A 13,886-nucleotide genomic window follows, 5' to 3' on the forward strand; every position below is an offset into this window, starting at 1 on the left:
GGCCCCATTCCATCATGGCCCCCTAATCATTCCTAATTGGCATACAGTGCATTCGGGAAGTATTCAGAACCCTTGACTTTTTCCACATTTTGTTATGTTACAGCCTTATTCTAAAATGCATTAGATCGTTGTTTTTCTCATCAATCTAAACTCAATACCCCATAATGACAAAGCGAAAACAGGTTTTTAGACATTTTTGCAAATGTATATTTATTTACATAAGTATTCAGACCCTTTGCAATGAGAATCGAAATTGAGCTCAGTTACATCCTGTTTCCATTGATCACCCTTGATGTTTCTACAACTTGTTTGGAGTCCACCTGTGGTAAATTCAATTGATTGGACATGATTTGGAAAGGCACACGCCTGTCTATATAAGGTCTCAGTTGACGGTGCATGTCAGAGCAAAAACCAAGCCATGAGGTTGAACGAAATGTCCTTAGAGCTCTGAGACAGCATTGTGTCGAGTCACAGAGGAAGGGGGAAAGGTACCAAAACATTTCTGCAGCATTGACGGTCCCCAAGAACACAGTGGCCTCCATCATTCTTAAATGGAAGAAGTTTGCAACCACCAAGACTCTTCCTAGAGCTGGCCGCCCGGCCAAACTGAGCAATCGTGGGATAAGGGCCTTGGTCAGGTAAGTGACCAAGAACCCGATCGTCACTCTGACAGAGCCCCAGAGTTCCTCTGTGTAGATGGGAGAACCTTTCAGATCAGAAATCACAAATCAGTCCTTTATAGTAGAGTGGCCAGATGGAAGCACATGACAGCCCGCTTAAAGTTTGCCAAAAGGCAGCTAAAGGACTCTCAGACCATGAGAAACAAGATTCTCCAAGATTGAACTCTTTGGCCTGAATGCCAAGCGTCACTTCTGGAGGAAACCTGGCACCATCCCTACGGTGAAGCATGGTGGTGGCAGCATCATGTTGTGGGGATGTGTTCAGCGGCAGGGACTGGGAGACTAGTCAGGATCGAGGGAAAGATGAACGGAGCAAAGTACAGTGAGATCCTTGATGAAAACCTGCTCCAGAGCACTCAGGACCTCAGACTGGTGCGAAGGTTCACCTTCCAACAGGACAACGACCCTAAGCACACAGCCAAGAGAACGCGTTGAGTGGCTTTGGGACAAGTCTCAATGTACTTGAGTGTCACAGCCAGAGCCCGGACTTGAACCCGATCGAACATCTGTAGATGTTTGTAGAGACCTGAAAATAGCTGTGCAGCGACTCTCCCCATCCAACCTGACAGAGAGGATCTGCAGAGAAGAATGGGAGAAACTCTCCAAATACAGGTGTGCCAAGCTTGTAGCTTCATACCTAAGAAGACTTGAGGCTGTAATCACTGCCAAAGGTGCTTCAAGAAAGTAAAGGGTCTGAATACTTATGTTAATGAAATATTAACATTTATTTATAATTAATTTGCAAAAATGTCTAAACTGTTTTTGCTTCGTCATTATGGGGTATTGTGTGTAGATTGAAAAACAATTTTAAAAAAATCAATTTTAGAATAAGGCTGTAACGTAAACAAAATGTGGGAAAAGTCCAGAGGTCTGAATACTTTCCGAATGCACTGTATATCACTCCTCATCTCTCCACCATGCTAGCTGATGTGTGGTGGGCGTTCTGGCACCAAAATGGTTGCCATATATCTCCCAGGTGGGTGCTACACATTGGTGGTGGATGAGGTGATTTCCCCCTTACTCTGTAAAGCACTAAATAAACCCAATACATGTATTATTATGATTTACTTTCCCACCACAGGAGGGAGCTGTTGTCATATAAAATGTGATTTCCCCCTGTTTTGTCCAGAGCTACCTGTTCCTCCTGTCTTCAGACTATGAGAGGTCAGAGTGGAGGGAGAGCATCCAGAAACTACAGAGGAAAGGTACAGGAAGAGTCAGGAGAGTGAGCAGACAGGCTGATATAGTTTTTGTTTTTAAACAACTATGCCATGGATTCAATGCCTTCAATGCAAATTTTAAAAACCAATGGCCTGGCTGTATGTTCAGGTTTATTAATGGTGTGTTTCTGTGTCTTCAGATCTGCAGACGTGTCAGTTGAGCTCTGTAGAGCTGCAGGTCCTCACCAGCTCCTGCTTCAAACTCCGAACCGTCCACAACATTCCTGTCACCAGTTATAAAGACGGTAGTACACACACATCCACCTCTCTTTCCTTTCCCCTCCGTTTGGAGTTAAAACCCACAAACATATCTCCTATTTTCTCAGCACAAGAATAGAAATGGTTTGTTAAGGAATCTAGGTTACATAGTGTTTCTCATCTAATGATAACCTGTGTCATGGCATGTGTGTGTTGCAGCAGGGTCCAGATGGGATGTTTGGATTGGGGTGACATTAAAGCCAGCTGGGAGGCCCACTTTGAGCTCCCAGGATGCACTGGGGGACAGGAAATTGCAGGGAGACACACTCATACACAACACTGTTATACCGCTGCACTCACACATTAAACAAACAAGAGCATTCATGAGGTCTTCATAAACAGTACTTCTTTACATTTACGTCATTAAGCAGACACTCTTATCCCGAGACACAGTAGTAAGAGGACAATTTTTGTGTACTTTTTCGTACTGGTCCCCCATGGGAATCGCACATTCAAAGGCACTTAAATATTTTGTCTTGCCTATTCTCCCTCTGAAAGGCACACACACACAATCCATGTCTCAATTTTTTATATATTTTTTATTTTACCTTTATTTAACTAGGCAAGTCAGTTAAGAACAAATTCTTATTTTCAATGACTGCCTAGGAACAGTGGGTTAACTGCCTGTTCAGGGGCAGAACGACAGATCTGTACCTTGTCAGCTCGGGGATTTGAACTTGCAACCAACGCACTAACCACTAGGCTACCCTGCCGCCCCAATTGTCTCAAGGCTTAAAAATCCTCCTTTAACCAGTCTCTCCCCTTCATCTACACTGATTGAAGTGGGTTTAACAGGTGACATCAATAAGGGATCATAGCTTTCATCTGGATTCACCTGGTCAGTCTGTCACGGAAAGAGCAGGTTTTGTACACTGTGTATTTTGATGGTACATTGCACCCCCCCACCCCCCCACACCCCAATTGTGGTGACCTGAAGTTCTGCTTCTGGCAGGCAATGACTTCCTGATTTGTTTACATTGAGCTTGTCAAAGCAACTCCCTTTATACTCACATCAAACACTTTTGTTTTCTCTCCAGTTTAGAGGGGATCTGAAACGTGGTTAAGCAAAGCACAGGTTTACATTCTTTCTCATCGGTAGTCACTTTATAGCACAGTATTGCAAAAACAAAGTCTCCAGGTCAGTTCATTGGCATTTGACATACGTTCAACACCCACAACAGACACACACCATGGGAGACATTATTAAATGGAGTAGCAGAGGGGCTCAAATCAAACAAGCCGTAGGAGGAATGTGATCCCCTCGTTACCATCGCTCTGTCTGACACGGCCCATTATAGTGGCCAGGTAGAAGAAACTAGCTACAGATCTAGGATCAGATTACTCTAACTCTGGTCCTAACCTTAACCATTAGGGGGTTATAGGAATACACATTGACATGTCATTACTACCATCTTCTTTGAGTATTGTTGTTGTGGTTAAGATCCAGGCAGAGGGGGGGGGGGGGGGAAATAAACTTTAGAGTCTGGAGTAGATCTTCTCTTGGCTTCTCCTTCTCTCTTGGTGGCATGACCTGTCTGTGACTGGACATATACAGTCCATAGCACCATACATACACGTGACATATTGTTTTTCCAGGACTCAGTTGTTAGTCTCTCATCTCCGTAGTGGTCCAGAACATGACCCGATGGGCCTGCAGGGCGCTCCAAACAGGCCATCTCCAGTTTCAACCCCCTGTTTATTTACCAGGAAACGCGCAGGCCTCTGCAACATAATCATGCGGAGGCCAGGGGACAAGAGAGGGAGAGGGGAAGCTTAGGTGTGTGAGTGTGTTGGATTGTGTGTGTAGGCTGGTGTGTGTGTTTTCAAGGGCCACCCAAGAACATGCTTGTGAATATTTAAGTCTAAGGCTTAGATACATACACTATGGGGCAAAATGATTCCTCCTGTTTTCCTGCTAATGTCACAGAGAAATTAGGGAGTTGTGGGACAGCTGTATGGGATGCCTTGGTGTAGAGGTCACACACTAAGATGAATGAGTGTGTGATTAAACCTGAGCAACTCCATCTACCACAGCTCTGTGTGTGTGTGTGGACCCAGTCCTCTTCATCCTCTTTGCTTCCTGCTCCCACATGGGGCTTCAGTTAGTCTACCTGAAAGAATACCTCACACAAGCACACGAACACACGCACAACCATTCACTGAAATATATACTACTACACTGTTCATTGCGAATGAGATGTACCCTCGGCTATGAGGTCCCCTACGGACCCTGGTGAAAAGTAGTGCACTATAAAGGGAATAGGCTACCGTTTGCGATGCACCCTCGAGGTTATGAGAATGTATTGTCCCAGGTCACATCCAGGTCAATGATAATGGGTGTGACAGACGGTGACTAACTGTGTTGTGTTGTGTGTTCCAGATGAAGAAACCCCAGGCCTGTATGGATTCCTCCATGTGATCGTCCACTCTGCTAAAGGCTTCAAAGAGTCAGCTAGTAAGTCTCTCTCTGTCATACTGGGCTTGTACTGCACTGTGTTCAGCGTGTGTGTGTGTGTGTGTGTGTGTGTGTGTGTGTGTGTGTGTGTGTGTGTGTGTTTGGATGCGCACACGTGTCTGTCAGCATCTTTCAGCTATTGTATGTGTGCCTGACACCAGGATGTTCATCTTCTGACTCAGCACTCCTTGATGGTTCGAGCATATCATTTACAGCTTGTGCCACAACCAACAAAGAGGACAGAGGTGACAGGGAGAAAGGGTTCATGGTTACCATGTCTGTCCCTGCACACTGGTTCTCTTCTCCACAGTAAAGCCTTTTACAAGGCCACAACATAGACCCCCAGCACAGAGGTAGAAGTTACCACTGAAACAGGGTCAGGTATTATTTCACCCCCCTCATGGTTAAGAACTTGGAGTAATGGGCTATCTGATCCAAAATCTGTGGTTCGGTGCAACTGCTACCTCGTGCTCTTAATGACTTGTGGCCGGGGTTCTCCTGGTAAAAGAGAGGGATAGGGAGAGCACGAGAGGGATAGGGAGAGCACGAGAGGGATAGGGAGAGCACGAGAGGGATAGGGAGAGCACGAGAGGGATAGGGAGAGCACGAGAGGGATAGGGAGAGCACGAGAGGGATAGGGAGAGCACGAGAGGGATAGGGAGAGCACGAGAGGGATAGGGAGAGCACGAGAGGGATAGGGAGAGCACGAGAGGGATAGGGGAGAGCACGAGAGGGATAGGGGAGAGCACGAGAGGGATAAGGGAGAGCACGAGAGGGATAAGGGAGAGCACGAGAGGGATAAGGGAGAGCACGAGAGGGATAGGGAGAGCACGAGAGGGATAGGGAGAGCACGAGAGGGATAGGGAAGGGCGATTTGAGAGCGGGAGCGGTGGGGAGCGAGAGAAAATTATATAGAGAAAGGAGGAAATGTGGGGACGGGAGAGATGGTGGAAGAGATTGAAGTGGAGAGAAAGAGAAAGAAAGCTACAGGGCCAGTCCCTGAGGAGCAGCTCTGGACCAAAGTCACATTCCTGTGGCTCCTTTGATGCTTGGGGCTGTCAGGGACACAACTACTCCATAAAGAGAGCTAACGGGAACAGCTTAGTCCCTACACAGCCACAGCCGAGCTCTCAAGGGACACACACACACACACAAACAGACAGTGAAGGCCAGGAGAAGCCTCTTCTCTCCATCCCTATCTCGCTTTCTCTCTCCCCCCTCTGTCTCTCAGTCCTGGCCTCCCCCTACCTGGTGCGTGCATGGGATGGCCCTAGCCATGACTGCCTGTATGTGTTATCAGGGGGATATGATGTCAGAGAGCCCCTGAGTGGCTCAGATATGTCTGTACCAGACAGCTGCTGCTCTACTCAACACTCTCCACTGGCTGTTACCTTTTTACACAAGAAGCATCGGTTCAAATATCACCACAGCAGAAAAAAAGACCCAATGAAATATGCCTCCGCCTCAGATACCATGGCAGCCTGTACTGTAGTGTACCTTATGAAAGCTTCAGAGAGAGGTTTTATTGTGTAATGGATTGGGGGAAAAATGGAAAGCTGTTTCCACTGAAAGCCTGTTTGATCCTCACCGGAGCAGAGTGGGCAGAATTGTTTAAAAATGAAGAAGCATGTTGAAGTGGTTTGGTTGTACTTTTCCCTCCATTTTCTCATGGACCGTACCATTGGCATGCCCCTCTGATATGCAGGGGCTGGGGGAGTATGGTTACCATGGCATTGTCCTGATGGATCCTGCCCTCTGAAATGTAAGAGTTCCTGTTTTAGTTTAAACACCCCTCCACGGGTACATAGCGTCTCCTATGTGTATGTAGTGGATGGTAGCTAGTCGTAGCTAGCATAATGATGCAGTTACGCCACCTACATACTTGAGACCAAGTCACCTCTGAATCCCAACAACCTGGTTCAACAGTATGATAGAGTATAGTTGACTTGGAGTGTGTGGAGTATGGTTGGGAGAGTGGAGTTAAATCTCAGAGCGAGTTGGTAGATGTTTCATCTATCCAGTGTCTTGTGGAGTTTGGATGACATTTCCCCTAATATATCTCACCACCAGTCATGCTGGCCACCCCCTCCAGACCACTGTTAATCAGGGAGATGTCATCTGCCTCCGTCCCCTTATAAAGCACACAATTATTCATGCATCCCAAATGGCACCCTATTCCCTATGTAGAGCACTACTTGTCAAAAGTAGTACACTACACTGAGTGTACAAGACACTAGGAACACCTGCTCTTCCCATGACTGATCCCTTATTGATGTCACCTGTTAAATCCACTCAGTGTAGATGAAGGGGAGGAGGCAGGTTAAAGAAGGATTGGTGAAGCTGTTCCACTCCCTGTATATAGGGAATAGGATGCTGTTTGGAACACAAGTCTGATTGAGATGTCTTAGTTTGTTTGGGGAATTCCTTTGAGAAGGGACATTACGGAGACTGTAGAGTGGACCGTATGTGGATCTGATATTTAATGTGTTTCGTTTTATTTTCGGCTTCCCCGGTCTCTGCCCTTCAATTTTGTGTTGCTCTGATTCGATCTTTCGAGCGTATTGTGTGTACAAGCCATATGTCAACCATTTGCTTCCTTGCATAAGAGTGTGTGCCTGTGTGTTGGTGATTCTGTATGTGTTGTGTGTGTGTGTGTATTTGCTTGTGTACTTGTATACAATACTATTGTATGTATAGCTTGTAACACTACAACATCCGGTGCCTCCAGTCCTTCCTATTGGACACTAGAGTTAGGGGATATACACTACCTCTCCAGGGTTGTTTTTAGAAACCGCATTATGTACAAACATGTCCTATTAAAACGATCTTATCAACACTGCCACCCGTAGTTTCTTTCAATAGGAAGCAGAGATACATTTAAGCTCAGGGCAACGTTTCAAAAGTGGGTCAGAGGAAGTAACTAAGAGTCTACTGGTCCCCCCCCAAAATACAATAAAATAAATAAGAGGAAAACATTGACCTAGAATAGAGATGTTTAAGCATTGGAGTCAACATGGGAACGCTTTCGACACCTTGTAGAGTCCATGCCCTGACGAATTGAGGCTGTTCTGAGGGCAAAAGTCAGTGCAACTCAATATTAGGAAGGTGTTACTAATGTTATGTACGCTCAGTGTATGTCATGTTTTGAACTTTATGTAGGGGAGAGATTTTCTCATCTCTGCCTCTCTATGCGTAATGTAATCCAGCCCTCCCTGCATCCTTTACTCGGTTAGCAACGGTTAGTGTTATCATCCCGGATCCAATTAAAAATAATTTGATAAGACAATTTCCTTCTTCATAATGTTCCTTACTTGGAATTCCATATTTTTTTTTCAATAAGTTCTAAATAAAGCAGTAGATTCATCATGTTACAGTCGGGAGCTGTGTTTGGGAGGCAGGCAGGGAGACAGACACACACCACACACACCACACACACACACATCACACACATCACACACACACACACACACATCACACACACATACATCACACCACACACACACACACATCACACACATCACACACACACACACACACACACACACATCACACACACATACATCACACACACATCACACACACACACACACATCACACACACACACATCACACATCAGACACACTCACACCTCACACTCACACACTCACACACACACACACACACACTCACACACCACACACCACACACCACACACACACACACCATAAAGCAGACAAACCCTCCTCCCTGTCTCTAGGTCGTGTTGTTCTTTCAGACCCAGTTTAGATGTACTGATTGCTTTAAGTCTTCAGAATGACTGTTTTAGTCTCAGGTTTTGCTGACCACTGTTTCACCTACCAATGAACACATATCTGCAGGCTAGGATTAGGAAGAGGTCACACACACACACACAAACAAAGAGAAGGGGTCAACTTCCAGGTCGTCTGGACAGAATCAGGATGGTATCCATTAACCTGTGTTTGACTGGTAAGACTCCTCATTGACCACCAGATTCATGAGGGCAGGAAGAGGCCTCCTAATAAAATGACAGCCCTCAGGGCTTATTCAACCAATCACCACCAGAAGCCAGCTCTCATTTTCATTGTGTCACATTTCTGAAGGCTCCTTTGGCAACACTACTAGCACACATTAAAAAAAGTTCTAAATATGTTCCTTCTGGCCCTGTTTTTACTTGTAGGATTTCAGGTCCAGGCCAATAAACCTAGTTCAGATTTGAAGGGAAAATAAACTTTGAGATAAAAGTAGCCCAGGAGTATGATGTATGAATGTTTCCCTTAGTGATGTTGGGTTTACACTAAGTCTGAACAGTCATAACTTTCAGAAAGGTGCTTGGGACAGAGGTGTAAATCTGACACAGCAGGGAGTTGTGCTTCCGATATGTTTTATTCTCTTAACGAAGCCAAATGCTATTTCTGTGAGCATTAACAGTGATAAACTACCCTGTCTAACTCTGAACTCACGTCAGTGCAGCAGCACACTAGGCCTATGTCCAATTATGTACAATACTATTTATTTCCCAGTAGTCTTGAGTTTCCCATACTTTGACTGCATCCCAAATTACACCCTATTCCCTACCCATATAGGGCCCATAGAGCTCTGGTCAAATGTAGTGCTCCATATAGGGAATAGGGTTCCATTCGGGACTCAGACTTTGAATTGAAGTGATACAGACAGTAGTTAATGTGTGTTCCTCCTCAGCCATTGGTTGTCAGGTCACTCTGATAGTCACCCACGTAGCGGATGTGTCTAATTACTAAAGCGTAACTCCATTTTGAAAACACCCCCCAAATGATCAGTTACACCCTTCCCGTGCCCTTCCTCTCTCCAGTCTGGATCCTTCTGCTTGGTTGGTAGGATACCTTAACCCCAGAGGTGGGACCAAGTCACTATTATTCGAGTCACAAGCAAGTCTCAAGTCAAGATGTTCTGAGTCTCAAGTCAAGTCCCATGTAGAATGGGTAAAGACTCGAGTCAATTCCAAGTTGTGCGTTCTAAGAGCCAAGTCAAGTTGGGTCACAAGTTTAAGTCAAATCTCAAGTCAAGTAAAAACAAAATCTATATTTGCAACGACTTGATCAGCTACAAATATTTGTCTATTTATCAAGGCTACAGGACAGGACAGCCCTTTTCATTACTTTAACATGTTTTTATTAACCTATGGAATTGTAAAATATGGACCTTCTAGCAGAAGGAAAGGCAGGTTGACAATCAGCAGAAGGAAAGGCAGGTTGACAATCAGCAGAAGGAAAGGCAGGTTGACAATCAGCAGAAGGAAAGGCAGGTTGACAATCAGCAGAAGGAAAGGCAGGTTGACAATCAGCAGAAGGAAAGGCAGGTTGACAATCAGCAGAAGGAAAGGCAGGTTGACAATCAGCAGAAGGAAAGGCAGGTTGACAATCAGCAGAAGGAAAGGCAGGTTGACAATCAGCAGAAGGAAAGGCAGGTTGACAATCAGCAGAAGGAAAGGCAGGTTGACAATCAGCAGAAGGAAAGGCAGGTTGACAATCAGCAGAAGGAAAGGCAGGTTGACAATCAGCAGAAGGAAAGGCAGGTTGACAATCAGCAGAAGGAAAGGCAGGTTGACAATCAGCAGAAGGAAAGGCAGGTTGACAATCAGCAGAAGGAAAGGCAGGTTGACAATCTGGCAAGACTGTACAGCTTCCCCTTGAGAAACCAAATCGAATCCATCAAACAAGAGCTCAAACTGGTAGGCCTACATAATATAAACACTTGGCCCCGAGACCATACCTTTACCCAATTGGCAATTGCAACCATTAAACTGGTTCTACAACATAAAAGGCTATTTCCACATATATTGTTACATTGGTACATTCATCTTAATCAGACAATGATATTTCAACACCATGCATACAAGGAACAATCATGTTTTCTTATTCAATGTTCTGACTCCAAAGCAGGGAGAGCAGGCCACGTAGCTTACTTCTATGCGAACTGAGGCGCGCACGCGTATATTGCGCACAACAAAAATGACAGCGATATAGGACACAGACACGCGGATCTCCGACATAGCCCAGGAAATATGAACAAAGGAAACTTATGAAAGGAAAATGTATCGTAGTAGGTCTATCAAATATGAAACAAATGTCTACGTGTTGCAATTAACAGTAAGGTTGATGATGAATGATGAATCGCAAGCAGTTATTGCATTATTAGATGGAATATAGATTTACCTCCCGAGTGGCGCAGCGCTGAGTCACTACAGAGCCTGGTTCTTTCCCAGTTTGTGTCACAACCGGCCGTGACCTGGAGTCAATTGGGCGGCGCACAATTGTTCCAGGGTTGTCCGGGTTAAGGGAGAGTTTGGCTGGGGTAGGCCGTCATTGTGAATAAGAATTTGTTCTTAACGGACTTGCCTAGTTAAATAAATGTTACATTAAAATACCTCATAGCGTCTATGAGTTTAAACATGTGAAAGCAACAGCAAAACATTTAAACAATTTTGGTGGGAGTTTGGAGAGGGCAAGTGAAGAGCAGTGCCTATGGTGCTTCTTCGCCACAGTAGTATTTGATTTGAACAAATTCCAAATGCAGGCTTCATAAGTAAATTATAAATATCAAGCAATTGTTACATACCAAAAGACCAGCTGTCCTATGCTAGTAATTGTTGCCCCATTTCCGATGAGCTTGAACAGTTAATATTCTTGATCACCAAACACTTTTTGGAGCTGCATATTTATATATTATGGCAATCCTCACTCCCTAAATTTTGACATGTGTGCATTTTATAGCTGTACATCAAATCAGCATTCTGTTCGCTAGCTCACCCAACCTGTGTTGATTGACAGTTTCCAATCAGAGTGCCGAGTGTGCGTTTCACTAGCCAATCTGTTTCCTTTTTTTTTCTTTTTTTGGTAAGGGCGATTCTGTGGCTGTCTTTGTCTGCGTGTAGATTAATCCACGTCGTCTCTGTGCCACAAAATGAGTGACAAAACATTACAAACCTGGCCAGATAGTTTCAAGTCATAAGTCTCAAGTCAAAGTCGAGTCCCGAGTCTTGAGGCTCGAAATTTGTGACTCGAGTCCACAAGTCTGCCTAACCTAATCGAGATCTTGATATGTCTATGAGCTAAACCCAGACAGACATGGGTCATGCTATTGTTTTCATATTGCTACGCCATGTGTGACTATGTACTACAGTGTAAACACTCTCTAGTTCTGTGCGTGGGTGATGTTACTGTGTGTGCAGCCGTGGCACCTCCCAGGGGTCAGGGTGGGTAACCATCCATCATGCTGTCAGAGAGCAGTCGAGACCCCAGGGACTAGCGGGGCTGGAGAGAGAATGTCTCTTAGACCAGTGCAGGGGAGACATTGTAATGGATATCTGGATAAATGGCCTATGGAGACTAGTGCATTAGCATAAACATGAGTACCTTAGCCTAGCTGATGCTCTGCTGTGCTGAAGGGAATATCTGGCCCTGAGGGTGGGTGGGCGGGCAGGCGGGCGTGTGCCTTTATTCATTCTATCAGTAATACAGGCCTCTACCATTAGGTGGTAAGGGCTTGAGAAACTAATTGTCAGTGACCATTGATACAGACCATTGATACAGACATGATCTAGCTCTACACAATTGTGGTACGATCATATTAAAATGTCTATCCATTTACTGTAAGTATTGCGTTATAAGTGCTGATTATTTTAGATCTCCTTTTCAGATCTGTACTGTACCCTGGAGGTGGACTCCTATGGCTACTTTGTCAGCAAGGCCAAGACCCGCGTCTTCAGAGACACCACTGAACCACAGTGGAACGAGGTGAGAGACCAACACTCATCAGAGCTCCAATGTTCAGATCGTATTTCAGTCAGTTAGTCATGCTGTCAACAGGACGTTGAACTCAATATCCAATACTCCATCATTCGGTCTGTTATTTGGACCAATAGGAAATTGAACCCTATTATTATGTCCTTCCTGTCTGTTGTCCAATAGGAATTTGAGATCGAGCTGGAAGGTTCTCAGTGCTTGCGGATCCTGTGCTACGAGAAATGCTACGACAAGACCAAGCTCAACAAGGATGACAATGAGATCGTGGACATCATCATGGGCAAGGGCCAGGTGCAGGTAAGGAGAGAGGGACAACCCTCACATCATGAATTCAAACTCGCTGTATAATTAATCCATATTATGGACTTATGGACCCTCACAGAAACGTACAGTACCAAAAGCCATGGAGCAATGCATTCAGCTCAGACTATTCCCCAGCGTGTGACTCACTCTTATTGTTGTCTGGTCTCTTGTGTGCAATAGTTGGGTTTTGTTGTGGTGGACTACTTTGACGTGGGTAGGCTGGTTTAACTGTCTGAGAAAGAGGGCCAGAGAGAGAGTGAGTATTAGAGACTGAGTACATGGGAGGTTTTCCCCTTCCTTGTGGGAAAATACACTCTTAAAAAATGCCTCGCTCTCAGAATGTCCTGTGGCTGTAACATGTTTGGGAAGGTTGTGCATTGCTATCTGTGGTTAATTATTAAGACTAGTCTCAGTAGTCTCTTCCCACAACCACTGTACCACCATGACTCTGACAAGGGAGAATTAGAGGCCACTATTTGTGGATTTCCCAGAGACTCCGTGTTCTTGCATAATGTCAAGTAGGGCTTGACTCTTTTCATTTTGTCTGTAGCTGCGTAGTGTAGTTGTGACTTTCCACTGTCATCTTAATGATAGTTATTCTCCTCTTCAGGCCTGTTTAAGTTATCCCAGCGTCCGCCATCTTTGATTTTCCTCCTAAATCTGGGTCAACTTTGAGGATTATTAAAGGACGATTATTAAAGAATCCACAGTACTGTATTGTTGCTTATTTCTCTAGTGGTGCAATCGTTGTGTAGCTAGAGGTGAGCTTGGAGCAAGTTGACTCTTTAGTTCCTTAACCTGCTTTTCCTGAGTAAATTTTTTTCACTACTCCCACACAGAAATCAGTGTCAACTATTCACTGGTGTTGTTGGTGGTTGTTACAGAACAGCTTTTTCAGGTAAAAACAAGCTCACTGCCTGGTCGTCATGGGAATACCGAGCACTCTCAAATGGAAGAGTCTGGAAAGTGGGGCAAACTAGAAATACTGAGTGAAAAATGATTCATTTTAAGACAAGTCACAGCTAAAGCGTTCTTCTCCAAACGATTCAACTAGTGTTGTGTGGAGAATATACTTAGACGGTATATTAGATGTCTATTATATAAATAACAAACTATTAGCCTAGATTGTTCATAATCTTCTTACATTACTTATCTTACACTCCAGCATCTCTTTAGTTCTTTGAAGTG

The 13,886-nt window shown here is 44.7% G+C and overlaps 1 protein-coding gene across 8 annotated transcripts in view; it reads left to right on the top strand.

Moving 5' to 3' along the window:
• abr (ABR activator of RhoGEF and GTPase) overlaps positions 1–13,886 on the top strand; it is a 232,319-nt gene that overhangs the window by 156,897 nt on the left and 61,536 nt on the right. For all 8 annotated transcript variants that reach the window (XM_020485490.2, XM_031826644.1, XM_020485489.2 and 5 more), the window contains 5 exons: positions 1,810–1,885; positions 2,041–2,145; positions 4,539–4,613; positions 12,289–12,386; positions 12,561–12,692. In XM_020485490.2, the coding sequence (XP_020341079.1) occupies positions 1,810–1,885; positions 2,041–2,145; positions 4,539–4,613; positions 12,289–12,386; positions 12,561–12,692 (486 nt within the window). The remainder of the gene's footprint in view (positions 1–1,809; positions 1,886–2,040; positions 2,146–4,538; positions 4,614–12,288; positions 12,387–12,560; positions 12,693–13,886) is intronic.

Source organism: Oncorhynchus kisutch, linkage group LG6 (assembly GCF_002021735.2).
Source record: "Oncorhynchus kisutch isolate 150728-3 linkage group LG6, Okis_V2, whole genome shotgun sequence".
Taxonomy (NCBI): domain Eukaryota; kingdom Metazoa; phylum Chordata; class Actinopteri; order Salmoniformes; family Salmonidae; genus Oncorhynchus; species Oncorhynchus kisutch.